Source organism: Streptopelia decaocto (genome assembly GCF_964273445.1).
Source record: "Streptopelia decaocto genome assembly, chromosome: 3".
Classification (NCBI taxonomy): domain Eukaryota; kingdom Metazoa; phylum Chordata; class Aves; order Columbiformes; family Columbidae; genus Streptopelia; species Streptopelia decaocto.
Genome location: NC_138656.1, coordinates 58,625,551 through 58,639,017, shown reverse-complemented (window position 1 = coordinate 58,639,017; position 13,467 = coordinate 58,625,551). Strand labels below are relative to the sequence as shown.

General features: G+C 36.0%; 1 protein-coding gene across 4 annotated transcripts in view; it reads left to right on the top strand.

Moving 5' to 3' along the window:
• The window catches only part of VTA1 (vesicle trafficking 1), a 42,696-nt gene extending 35,032 nt beyond the window's left edge, over positions 1 to 7,664 (top strand). For 2 of the 4 annotated variants that reach the window (XM_082049633.1, XM_082049632.1), the window contains exon 8: positions 1,970 to 7,664. In XM_082049633.1, the coding sequence (XP_081905759.1) occupies positions 1,970 to 2,115 (146 nt within the window). In that variant the 3' untranslated portion in view covers positions 2,116 to 7,664. The remainder of the gene's footprint in view (positions 1 to 1,969) is intronic. The other 2 variants (XM_082049630.1, XM_082049631.1) reach the window with 2 other exon arrangements.
• Positions 7,665 to 13,467: the final 5,803 nt, after the last annotated feature.

The following is a 13,467-nucleotide window of genomic DNA, read 5'->3' as shown; positions in this document are numbered from 1 at the left end:
GCTCTATGCCAGCAAAACATTAATAGAGCTCATACTGTAAAAATAAGATTAGACTGGTGAACTTAGGCTTCTTTCCAATAAATTAGTTGAATACTGGACTGATGCCTTGGACAGTTTTTAAAGAATGATTTTGTAGTTTCTTTTGGCATCGTAGCATAAAGCCACTTTGAAGGGAACTTGGTCTTTTTAATTTCTTAAAGATGTTCAGTAATGTGGTCGCAGATTGACCCCAGCTGCTTTTAGTCTGTGACTTTATTTAGATTGCAAAATAACCTAAATGTGTGTTCCTGTGTTTATGCACTCCCTCACACGTATTTACCCACATGTATATGCATTTTAAGAGATTTAATGTGGCTTCACTTATTCAGCAGTAAACTAATATTCATTGCAGTGATATTGAGCCCACCAAGTTGTCATGCGCCTCAATATTCACCAGTTATTTTGTGGTTATATTTATTTATTGGAGGGAAAATAAATAGACTCTAGAGTATACTTTAAAAGTTGATAATCTTAAGAGCACTTACCTTTCTTCTTTTTATTGGGATAGGGTTGTTCTGAAAACCAGGAGACCGGTCTAGTTTTTAATATTCCCAGGTTTTCCATTTCGTTTGTTCAAAAGCTGTTCTTAAATAATAAGACTGGGGAAAGGAAAAGCAAATACAATCAACATTTTCTGATAAGAACTGAGATTCTTTGGCAAGTGTTCTCACAGTATTGCTAACAACAGCTTTATTTTGAAAGAAAGAGGTCCATCTGACTGAAATTGTACCATAAAAATGCATTTAAGTATATTCATTTCCTTGCTTAAAATTAGAAAGCTGTACTTAGAGAGCTAAGTCTTTAAGTGATTTCTATATAAAATCTGTGGTGCATTTTTAAATGCATTTTTTTCTTAATTTGGGAAATATGTTCATTGCTTATAAGATGCTGTGTGGGAAGCCTATTAAATAAATACATAATTATTCAGTATTGCATATAATTATTTGTGTCCAGAAATATCAGTCTTTTACAAGTTACATTGTTCTGAAAGAGCATGTGTGAAGATTTTACAATTTATCCATAGGTTAATGGAGTGGCATGGGATTAGTTTTAAAACTCCTAATGAACTTGTGGCTAGAAGAAGGGACAGTAACATAATTGTGCTTTATTATATGCACACATCAGTGACACTGTTCACACATTAAAACCCAGTGAGGGCATAAGTCCCTACTATACTTTGTAGAACACTGAATATTTGAGCATTGCAGAATTTCCAATGTTTTAACTTATGTCAAGAAAATATTCTGATAAATAAATAATGATTAATTGTTTTATACTATATCATGAGAGTATTTTTTGCTAACATTCACCAGTATTACAAATATGGGCACATTTAATGGGATCAATCTTGTTTTCAGTCACCTTAAAAAAATTGGAAATGTAAACATTACTTGGATAAGCCAGAAATATAAAATGTGCAGAAATATGCCAGTGAGAAATGCTCCTACATTTTGAAAAGTAATTCCAGTTGAGAAGGAACAGTTTCTAACTGTGTATTATTCCTGTAGAAGAGGGCAGAGTAATTCTACTGTAAACACAAAAACCACTGTCCTTGTTTCTTGCAGGTTGTAATATGATTACAGCTAACTTATGGTGGTTAAAAAGCTCTTCTTTGCTGCCTTAGATGAAGAGATCTTTCTCAAAGGTATTGACTTACTTTTGAAAGGCACTGGGTCGTACAAATTACCAGTGTTTAGAAAGGTACTCTTATAGTTTTCAAATGCCAACAGCAAAGAAGTTGAGCATTATATGAATGGAAAGAAAAGTGAACAGAAGAACCATGCTAGTTTGGTCTTTGTAATATTACCACAAGTATTAGCCTGATTTTCATAATATTACCACAAATATAAATAAAACACAGAAATCATGTGAAAGGAAGCCTCAGTCAGATTTATTTTATAGTAACTTTGTAATACTTATGTTTTTGCAGGGGAAGTCCGTTTGACTCCAGAGGACTTTGCCAGAGCTCAAAAATATTGCAAATATGCTGGCAGTGCTTTGCAATACGAAGATGTGAGCACTGCTGTGCAGAATCTGCAGAAGGCCCTCAAGTTACTGATGACGGGCAGAGAATGAAGCCTTTATCCAACAGATTCTTGTCTTTTGCCTACAGAATTAACACCTTATTACTGTACCTGTTAGGGGACTGGAGTTACACAGAGGTTCTCAGTCCTGTCACCCATGACAATGAAATCACTGTTTCAGTGTCAGGTTAGCATTTAATGGTACAGTAGGAATCTCTCTTCATTTTACAAACAGTGGATCTAGAAACATAAGAATGCAGTGGCTTGATGTAAGCAGAGTACTGAAGAAAGGACTCTGAACACTGCTGAAAAGTTAGAATTCATCTTGCAATATTTAGATATCGGAATGGGAAAATGCGGAATTTGTAAAACACTTGAGTATAAGAATGTTCTATTAAAAGTCTTACTCTGATTTTATTATTTCAAACAATTATTTAATAAGTATAATAACTTTAAAACGGTAACTAAGATCAGCGCTTTCCTCCTGAAATGAAAGCATGTGAGAAGGCTGACAGACCCACAATACAAAGGATGTTTTTCTACACGTAATTTATTTGGGTATTATCTGAGACATAAGTCAAAGTTGAGGGAGACCTGAGGACATTTCTGTTTCATTTTAAAACATGCTGGAAAAAACATCTCTTGATACTTCAGAGAGAGTCATTTTGATGTTGTTCCAACCCAATCCCCCACAACTGTTTGGACTGCTAGATGTATTCTTGATTATTGGTTCTTGCTCCTTTGGTGTGAACACTTACAATTTCGTACATGTATGGATAATTAAGAGAAAGTACTAATATTTATCAGAGATGATCCTGAAACTGGAGTCAGAGATTCTAAACAACATGAACTTTTGCAGAGTTTCACTTCATAGCCGTTCCATATTTTTAAGAGGCTGAAAAAAAGTCCTCTTCTTCAGCCATTAAAGCAGTATGGGTTCATCTCTGGTATTAGTGTCATAGAGCTTTGTATTTCCAGCTAATATTCTTCCTGTCTGCTTTGTTGTGGAGACTTTTTGGTCTTGGGATTTAATTAAAATATCTTGGAAACTGAATTTTGAGTCTTTATGAGGTCTGTCCTTCCAATTATAGAGCTCTTGAATGTTAAAAATCCATCCATGCTGTTTGAAATAAAGGACAAGTTGTCTTTTAACTGACATGACATAATAACTGAGTACACCATAAAGCATGTCTGATTTATGTAATAATTTTAATGACATATTATGTGATCTGTGTTTCCTTTCAAGCTGCCAGATTGAATCCACATATTCTTTATAGCTGCACTGTTTTGCAGTGCCTAAAATAAGTCTGATATTCAAAGCAAAAAGATGAGGAAAAGAAAATCAGGTATAAGCATGCATTGAAATTTAGCTGGTCGTATCCCTTTAAAAGTATAGTCTCTTTGACAGCAGGTTTGAAAAGGGTAGATGAAACTTACATGCTTAAGCATTTTAGTTGACTGAGATTTAATAAATAAAATGTCTGGTATTGTATTGCTTTCTAATATGGGATAGCATTCTAATCTTGACAGTGATTTGGATTAGGTTTTAATTGTTTTGAGATATTCAGAATAAATAATGCAGTACAGAACTGGGTAATAAGCCTGTGTTTTGTATGGTGCTTCATGCAAGATAGATCCCTCACTTCAGTATCAAACTGAGTTACTGTAAATTATTCCATGTATATTATTGTGCTGTTACACTTGATTGGAGAAGCTGCTTTTCATTTGAAAGAAGGATGCAGAACATTGATCTATGTCGGAATATATATATTGCATTACTATAAAAAATCAGAAGTTGCTTTCATTTGGGGATCATACCATCATTTACTATTATCAGCTTCCGTCCCCAGCACTTGAAGGAGGAAAGTCAGTTTTCCTGTTTTAGTTTACAAAATATTTAAAAGAACTTTGGGGTTTTTGTATTACATTGAAAATAAGTTATTATATAATACTGTATTCATTTGAGGCTTTTCAATTAAAAACGATAATATGTTTTTGGTGATTGAATTATATGAAGTGAGGTACATGACTAGGAAGTTGCAAATGAAAATTTAAGTATTTCTTAAGGTGTATAAAAAATGACCTTGATTATGTTGAACCTCTAAGTTCCTTGAGGAAACCAGGGAATCATCAGGGAAAAACTGATATGCAATGGAAAGGCATAAGCAATTTTCTTGAGTTATCAATTACAAATGTGTAACCTTCTGCCTAGAAAGAAATTAAAAATATGTGTCCCTGAGGGGAGTGGAGATCAAAATACTAACACAAAAGTTTAAGAATTTCTTAGAGAAGCTATCAGGACATTCTTTCAGAACATATATCAGTGTTTAGAAGATTTATGATTAAAAAGTCTCATCAATTCTGTAAAATTAAAGATGTCATAATACTGACCTTCAGACCACAACACCTGAATTAGAATATTGAATTTTATTTTGCATAAATTTTGCTCTGATCATTTTTTCTTAGTCAAGAACTTTTGTTACAGCCACATCTTTAAGCTTCTAGCATTTGATGCAGCAGACTCTTGAGTATCATCCAAACTAATGCCTGAAGTAAATTGTAGCGAAACATTTCCATTCCATTAAATATAGCCTCTGGGACAGCGTTAAATGTGGCAGATAGCCCAAAAGTACAAGCAAATGTTGCAGAACAGTTCAAGAAGTGTACATATTTGAAAACAGCAGGAGAATGTAGGTAGATAGCCTGTAATTATTCCAAATGGGAATTTGTGGTAGGCACTGGAATTTATGGCCCCATTGTTAAATATTGTGTGAGCTTTAAGTGTTGACTGATTGATTTTACAGCCGCTCTGAATGATGAAGTATCAAGGCATAGCTTCTCTTAAACCAATTCCCAGCACGCACAAGTACAGTATTAAATACAGGAGAATGCAGTTTTTGTTGTGTGCTACGGCCGACAACTCGCTCTTCTTCAGCATGGCTGCCACCTACATGCTTGTTGGCCTTTCTCCTTTGGATTGTGAGTTCTCAACCTTCTCAGTCTTGCTTAACAAAGGAGAAAGAAATGTTTTCTGTCAGATGTTCCATGTTCAGTTTTGCTACTTATGTAAGCTAGAATTTTAGTAAATCTCTTCAATGTTTGTTACTTAAAAGGCTTTTGGTATAACCTAATGTTTTTGCAGTTCTTTTTGCTTCTCTGCAGGGGAAGTTCTATGTTATACTTCAGGATTCCTACAAAAAGTCTTTGAAAAGTGTCTTTTGGAGCAGGTTTATGAAATGGTGGAGATTTTTTCAAATGTGCACTAATTGGATTTGTTAATACTGTAGGTGTTCATTTCAAGTTATCACAGTAATTTCAGGTGGAATTTTTAACGGTCTGTGTAAGTCAAGTTTCAGAAGCACAGACTTAAGTATGATCATATTCCAGAATGTGATAGTAATTGTAGTATTTCATGCTATGTAATATGAGAAATTAACAACAGAGAAACTTACTGTTTGAAGTAGAATTGGGAGGGGTGAGAGGTGGTGATTTGTGTGCAGATATGTGTCTGTGCATTTATAATATAAAGTATGTAAATTCAATAGTGGGCTGTAAGAGTGCCTTCAAAATAAAACCAAACATAATTAGTACCTTGTTTACAAGTATTGGGAAAATGTCAAATACAAGTATGTAGATACTGCTGACAAATATTGTTCTTAATGCTAAACTTTAAATCTACTAATATAGTGTGAAAATTTAGCATTTAATTGTGCAATATTCCAGATGCAAATGATCTTGGATTTTCTCCTTTTTCAGGTCAACAGTAAAATAGAAGTTTGATACAAAAAGAAAGAGAACACAAATATACAGAAAGTTAGATTTACAAAAGATCAAAGATAGTTTATTTTATTGTAAAGTCTTTGTGGTGATGTTCTGATTGAGATTAGAAAGTGCCCTTGCTTATAATTCTTGCATTCTTTTAAAAGTCTTTTATTGTGCAGTTTATGGATTAGAGCTTGGATGTCTGGAAAAATGTTTTTGGGAAAACCCAAAGTTTGATGCTAAGTTTCTAAACCACCAGTGCATCCTGATACTGACTGCAACTGTTCTTCACAATCACCTCAGAGTACCTATTTTTAAATGTTGGAATCTTAACCAAGTTTGTTGGAAAAAGAAGCAATGCTTTTTTCTTATTGCATCGCCACCTTTCAGTGCACAGCCGTAGTAACAAGAGAACTGGAGAAAACATGAATTAGCATTAGATATTTCACTGTCAGCAAGAGAATTTTATGTTGCCAGCAGAGCTCACTGGCTCGCAAGAGTATTGGAACAGTCTGATCATAGAGTTTGTTCTGAATGTAAGGCCCTAAATGATCTCAGAATAAGAACTTTGTAAGTAAGAGCATTGAAAACAAACTGGAAGAGAGAGTGGAGACATAAGCCAGAGAAGAAAAATAAATCACACTCTCCACAGAATGGGAGGGGGCACAGAAATTATTGCAGAAGAAGGTGGAAGAAATACTTAAAATCCCACATGGGATGGGAGCAGGGCAGTGACTGGAATGAAGTTAGAGTTGCTGGCTGATTTCTTTAGAACCTTGAAAGAGCTGAGAAGGAAACTTGAGCCCGAGGCAAAAGATTACAGGAAGGCAGGAGAGTTGGGCATGAGCTCTAGAATGACCAAAAAACCCACTTTTTTTACTGCAAACTGGGAAAAACGTGTTATAGCACAGTAGGAAGTTAACCTAGTTGAGGAAAAGATAGCGAGTCTAGGTATAGCTCCAAAAGGGAGGAAAAAAAAATACAAGTTGACAGCATCCTGAAAATGGAAAGGAGAAGAACTTCTCGTTCTTGGAACCTTTGCGCTCACTAAATGTCATATTTATTAAATAATTAAAATTGATTTGATATGGCCCTTTTGGAAAATTTAGGAGACTACATGAATAACTGCATGGCATCTGCAGTGAACTACAGAGACCCACATTTGTCCTTAAAATGATGTCTCCTGATTTTGGGGTTTCCTTCCTATCATGATTTGCCTCTCCTTTTTCACTGCCTGCATTTATTCTGTGGTGTTCCTGTAGCTAGAGGGGAGGTTTAAAACAATGCTAAGTATGAGCGATGGCCCACATGTTTAAACATTCTTGGGTAATTTGGGAAGATTAACGGTCTGAGTTTTACCCAGTATGGGCTGTGGAGAAAAATGTAGCAACTGTATTTCCCTTCTGAGCTTCAGAGGCTTTAGCAGCAGTATGACTGCAATATTTAAAGAAGGATATGTGAAAATTAACTCTACTCAGAGCCATATTTCCAATCAGATCTCTGTATGTTTTGGGACCTCCAGCTAAGCAGTTGGTGAAATTGTCAACTTTTCTCTATTTCTCTGCCTCTATTAACCCATCTGTAAAATGGGCTGCTTTGGATTTAACGCTTCTTAATATAGTCAGGATTTTTGTAATCCCGACAAGTAATGACAAGGATTGATTATGGTAACAAAAAATTTTTAGAGTTTTTAACAGAGGCAGAAAAGGCATTAATATTTAATGAGAAGATGTATAATGAGAACGGAAGGAAAAAAAACTTCCTAGGATAATTTAGGGGACACTGGAGAGGAATGAGGAGATCAGAGATACAATGTATTTGTAAGTCATAGCCAGCAATTTATATGGGTTAGTGATATATAATGCTTATCCTAAAATGTTGGATTTATCAGAGGACCAACATAACCTCCATTATACAGTACTGAAATAAATATAAATCCAGTAATAAGAACTGTTAATGGATCTGTAAGTTCACAGTATTTTACAGTAGCAGAACAGCAAATAAAGCAATTGCATTTAAAAAATATTGTGACCTCTTAGTTTAGTGACAAGGTTAAGCAAAAGCTTACTTCAGATTGTGAACAAAAGACTCAAAGTTCTAACATGGGTATGTAGTATGTTTTCTGCTAGCCTTTTCGTTCTGCCCCACACCCTGGATGGTTTGGGACACTAAGTTTTTAGAAAATTAATGCAATGAAGTTAATGTATTTAAAATGAAGTAATGCATGACATAGGACTCTAAAAATACTTAGGTGGAAATAGATTAACATGAGAATTGAAAGATGGATTAAAGATGGTGGAAGAAGAGATTGCAGTAAATTCTATAGAGATCAGACTAGAGACACATCCCGTTTTGGGTTTCAGTGACTTAGGTTGAGGTCACCATCCAAGTCACAAGTAATTTGTGGATGAGATGAAGTTGGGAAGTATTACAAGTACTGCAGAGAACTGGGAAAAATTCTGTGACTTTGATGGAGGGACTAGAATGGAGTGAAACTGAAAGCACAAAATACTAAGTCACTTGGGTTCTAACAAGAGAATATTTTTAAATAAAATTTGGGATACTGGAAGCTGAAGGAATTCTGATTGGCTTTACCTAGTTGAGCAGGCTAATGCTAACTTAGGATGCATTGGATGAGATTGTTTCAGTACAGGGAGCAAGTACACTGTCACTTACAATACAGGGTTTGATTCTGATTATTGTTGATGAAAGTTATTTACTAGGAAGAGATGTAAAGAAGAGCTACTGAGATGCTGAAAGTCTTATTGAAGAAAGATTAAGTCTAGGTTTGGAATGACTTTTTTAAGGCATTAGGGCCAAAGCATTAATGTATTTTAAGGCATCTTGATAAATGTATGTATTGGGTTGGATTGCAAGACTGAAGTTGTTCTAGAGTTAACATTTCAGTTGATGAGTCAGTGAGCTTTTGGAAAGGTTTTTCTGGCCTCTGCTCAACCTTGATTAATGGTCCATCTCCCAAAATACCTGGAAATGTTACTGTGTAAAAAAAAAATATATATATATATTGCAGGACATGAGACATTGTGATAACCTGATTCCTCCTAATGTCTTTCAGTGGTACATCATTTTGTCTTTATTAGGTCTAATGTTTGTTATGATGCATTGTAAGCATTTTAGGAATAATAGTGTGAGGCAGAATTAAGATATTTTTATGCATTGTATTAATTCAATACATAGTGTATGTTTGCTTGGGACTATGGAAGAATATCCACAGTCTGCAATAAACTTGTAATATGGTAAGTTTATCAAAGATTTAGATGTATAGATATCATCAAGGTACAGCACTGCTCAAAATAGAGGCCATATCTTTTGGTGTGAATACAGCTTTGCAGGAACTAGCCCATACTGAAATCCCTGTAAGCAGTTGTAGAAAACAGCAAGTATTTTGTTTTGTGCTGGAAGTAATCAAGTGTATCAGCAAAATCTTGGGAAAAATACTTTATTCACTATAGATATTAAGTCTGTATTTGTAAAATAGGCATATATGTGCTCACGACTGCTGCACTTCAGCTCAGCAACCCTTTGATAATAGCTTTGCACACGTGTCCTTTTTTCTACACTTACTTGCCTGATGAGCTTCACCCATGTGAATGGTCCTATTGAGGCAATAAGAGTACTTATGTACACAAGCGTTTGTTGTGTTCGGGTAGAAAGCTTTGCTTCTTGTTCAGAAAAATACAGCTAAAACAATGGCAGTGGCTTTAATGGATCCAAGTGTGGTACGCTGTTAGTTCTCCTGTGTGGGGGTTCTTGTCTTTGTACTGACAGATTTTGAGACAGAAGTTTTGATTTTTTTTCATGTTTTCTGTTTCCGATGTTCCATTATGACTTTTTTTTCATGCTTTCTGTTGGAAAATGCAGAGATTTTATTTCTACTTTATATATGAAATAATAATGATAATTCTTACTGAACCTAATTGCACTTGCAGAAAAGGACAGTACTCCTTTGAAGGCTCTATCACTGTATTTCTTGGTACAGATATATCTAAACACAGCTCCTTTTAGCTACGAATTTTTTATTCTCAGCAACACCTGCATGAATGTGCACAGGCCCCGCAGTACAGGCCCTGCTATGTATACTGCAGGTGGTCTGAAAATGGGCAACTTCTATTCATGTTCACTCTCAGCTACCTACCTAAATCAGCACATTCAGCTCTCTTTCAAAGAGAGCATTGTGAACACTGTTGGAGCTTCCTTCCCCTTACCACAGAGCTTTAGAGGATGTATTTCTCCCACAGACTCTTTGGAATACTTAGCAGTTGTCCCTGATGAAGCTCAAGTGAGATACAAACTGTAAAATGTGAAAATTTCTTTCTACAGCCACTTTTCATAGTAACTCTATAATATTTGTTGGTACTGTTCAGTCAGCTTTCTGTGAAGTAATCTGTAAATGTTTCTACCTGTAAATGTCGGGTTTACAGATCCGTGTGTATTTGATCAAATCGCTAAGCTCTTTGAACCTCAGCACACTGGAGTATGCTAAACACCTTGCTACTGCATTTATAGTGCCTGCAATTTCTTCAGTTTCTGGCCATGGAAATACCTATCAAGATTACTGTCTAGTGAAATTCCACTCCTTCGTCTGTCAGAGTTCATCTTTTCAATGATCATCTTGCCTCTTTTGACTGCTTTGATCCGTCTTTCCAGTCACTGTAGACACAGATGCTGCCACAAACATCTGTGCACTGTGCAAGTTTTCAGGACAAGCCTCAGAAGAACCCACTTTCTTTTCCACTTGTTTCTCACAGCTCCAGTCTTAGATAAAAATGAGATCACTTTCTGCAAGCATTGGCTCTCAATGGCTAGTGTTCTGTTAGTCTGTCTAGAAGTTTCTTGATCTTCAGTCAACTGCCTTGTGCTTTTAGTCCTCAGCTATGCAAAATACAAGGACTTGAGAGCCCCCAAGAGAAAACATCTGTTTATGCCTCCCAATGTAAAAGCTCTTCCACATTCTTTAGAAAAGGGAAATGTAAAACACAGGGTGGGAACCCTGAGTTTTCCAGACAGAATGTTCTTAGATACTGAACAGGCTTTCCCTTTGTAGGGCACTTTAGAAAAGACCTGAGAGTATCAGAAATTTTTCTGAAACTCGTTGTCTATTAAGACTGTGATTTAAAGTAGTTTCCTGAGATATTGGCAAGCAACTGGCAGAAGTACTTTACAAGGATAATATGTTGACTTTGTCTAAATATTTGTAGATTCCTCCACCATCAGTACAAAACAGGGGTCTTGCTGACTGGCACTTGCTGGGTGGCTAAGTTCAAAATACCTGACATTATACTCATATCTGGGAACATTGACAAAAAGTGCAAAATACTGCAAAAGGGGCTTGTTTTGTTCACGCAGCCAAATGCAGTAGCCACCATGTCTACTGCAGCCTTTAAAAAGTGAACAAACAAGAACTGAGTGGCTTTGTTTATAGTAGAAGATGGTCAACCACTTGACAATTTGATGACATTTGAAGACTCGCTAAGTAATTTCACCTGGGACTTGGATGTGCTAGTAGCACAAAACTATTGTCATACAACTCCCTGGGCCTCGCAAGATAATACCAAAGCACATGGATTAATGTCTGCTCTGTGTCTCTTAAGTCCTGAAGAAAATGTACCCTGCAATGGGAAATCATCATTTGAAGGAAACTGGTTTTAGCACTTGTACAGTGAGGTTGTCATTTTGATAAGGATATCTACCTGATACTTATTTTCTCTAGGGGATTTCCCTTCACTAAAAAATAGTAAGTCTATTGTATATGTTATGCTTTTTCCCTCAATCTCCAAAATCCCACACAAGCAGCTTCCTGCAGACTCCATATAGGAACCTCTGTGTTAGGTACTAATATGAACTCTGATGATACACATTCTAGCTATAAAGGAATTGTTTGGATATCTTTTTGTGGAATGCAATCCAGGTTGTTCATCCTCTGTGTACTATGAGTGGCCTCTTTGACCTAATGTTATTTTAGGTGCCACTTATCTCCAGTGTTTGACAATGGGTAACCTCAGACACACTCAAAATTATGAAAGAGCTTTTCTTCACAACATTTGAACTCTTTTGTTTCATTTCTCGAACTTCTCCCATGTGACTCCCATTACCTCATTAGGCTTGCTAATAGAATTGGACTCAGAATATGCCCAGGAGAAAGGAAATTTAAAATCATTTCTTGTCATCAAAAATGAATATATCATAGGCCAGTCTTAAATCTCAAAAACATTAATATAGTTTTGAGTTTAAGTGAAGAATATAACAGATGTCATCTGCAGTGGTTCATATTTCTCAGTTAAATTGGACCTGATCAGGACAATTCCAAATTAGAGTACTTTTCATAGTCCCAGAGGGTGGTCCTCTTTATTTTTGTGGGATTCAGTCAATGGATCAACTGCCTCCATATTGAACACAGAAGCCAAGGTGCAGCTGGTGATCATAGCTGCAGGTTTCTGAGTGTTCTCTCCTACTATGTTTGAAGCATTCAGTGATGGTTTTTCCTTTTATTGAGAGCCAAGATCCTTACTGTGATTTACCAGCCTTTTGACCAAGAGCTCTTCTGTCTCCTGAAAAAAAATGCTTTTTCTACTAGCTATCCATCTACTTGGGAGAGTAGGAAAGAGTCAGTTTCTAGAGTACAAACCTGATGTTCTACAACCTATGAGTAGAAGGCTACTTTGAAGATTCACTGCAAGTTTTTTTTCTGAAAACAGGCATCAAAGTTTCACTTGAAACCATTGTCTGTCTTAATCTGTAACCCTATTCACAGAACTGAGGCTAGGTGAATGCTGTCTTGGCTTCATCTTTTTCTATTTGTAGGAAAGGTTATTCAGGTTGTCCTCACATCTGCGTCTACAAGCAGATGGCAATTGGTGTGGAGGTCGTCTCAGTGGACTGTGACAAGGTGACATGGAAAGATGTAGAAGGATGACAAAGGGGTGGATGCTGCTGGAAATGCACCATTGTAAAGGAGTGGATGGAGGTGGTTGAAAACAGAAATGCACTGCCTAATGCTGCTGTATCTGTAGGTAATAAAAGGAATTAGTTATAGGTAACTAATCTCTTTTATACAAGTTTTAAGACACCTTTCATCGCTAAAATGACCATAGAAGATACTGTTGATGAAGATGCAATATAAATTGTAAAGTTAATGTACATGCAAAATATAAAATAATTGAAACTTTAGGGTGAACGTTCATGTTTATCCTTCTTTCCAGTTGTGCTCTGGGCAGTGCCTGGTAAAAGGACTTTATTTGGAAAGCACATCCCACACAAAAGTTTCCACACAGAGTTTCCACACAGAGGTGGATGGAAGAAAGAAAAATGGACTCAGATTCTAAAGTAAAACAAGCGTTGAAAATTGAACTGCCTACATCTTTCTTGCAGTGGGGGGGTGTTGAGGACATGTATGCTAATTTCTGCTTTCAGTACTGTAAGCTTCTATTTTTATTCTATGTAGACATCAAAAGATAAGTACGTGCTTAACTCTTGTAAGTGTGAGTGAAATTATAGTTTTTAATGTAATTAATTTTGTCTCTGGCAAGATATAATTCAAACCAGAGGGTTTGTGTATTTGGAGTCTCAAAACAGTGAAATATAAGAGAGGCAAGAAGTGGGAGAGGAAACTTAACCAGCAAAA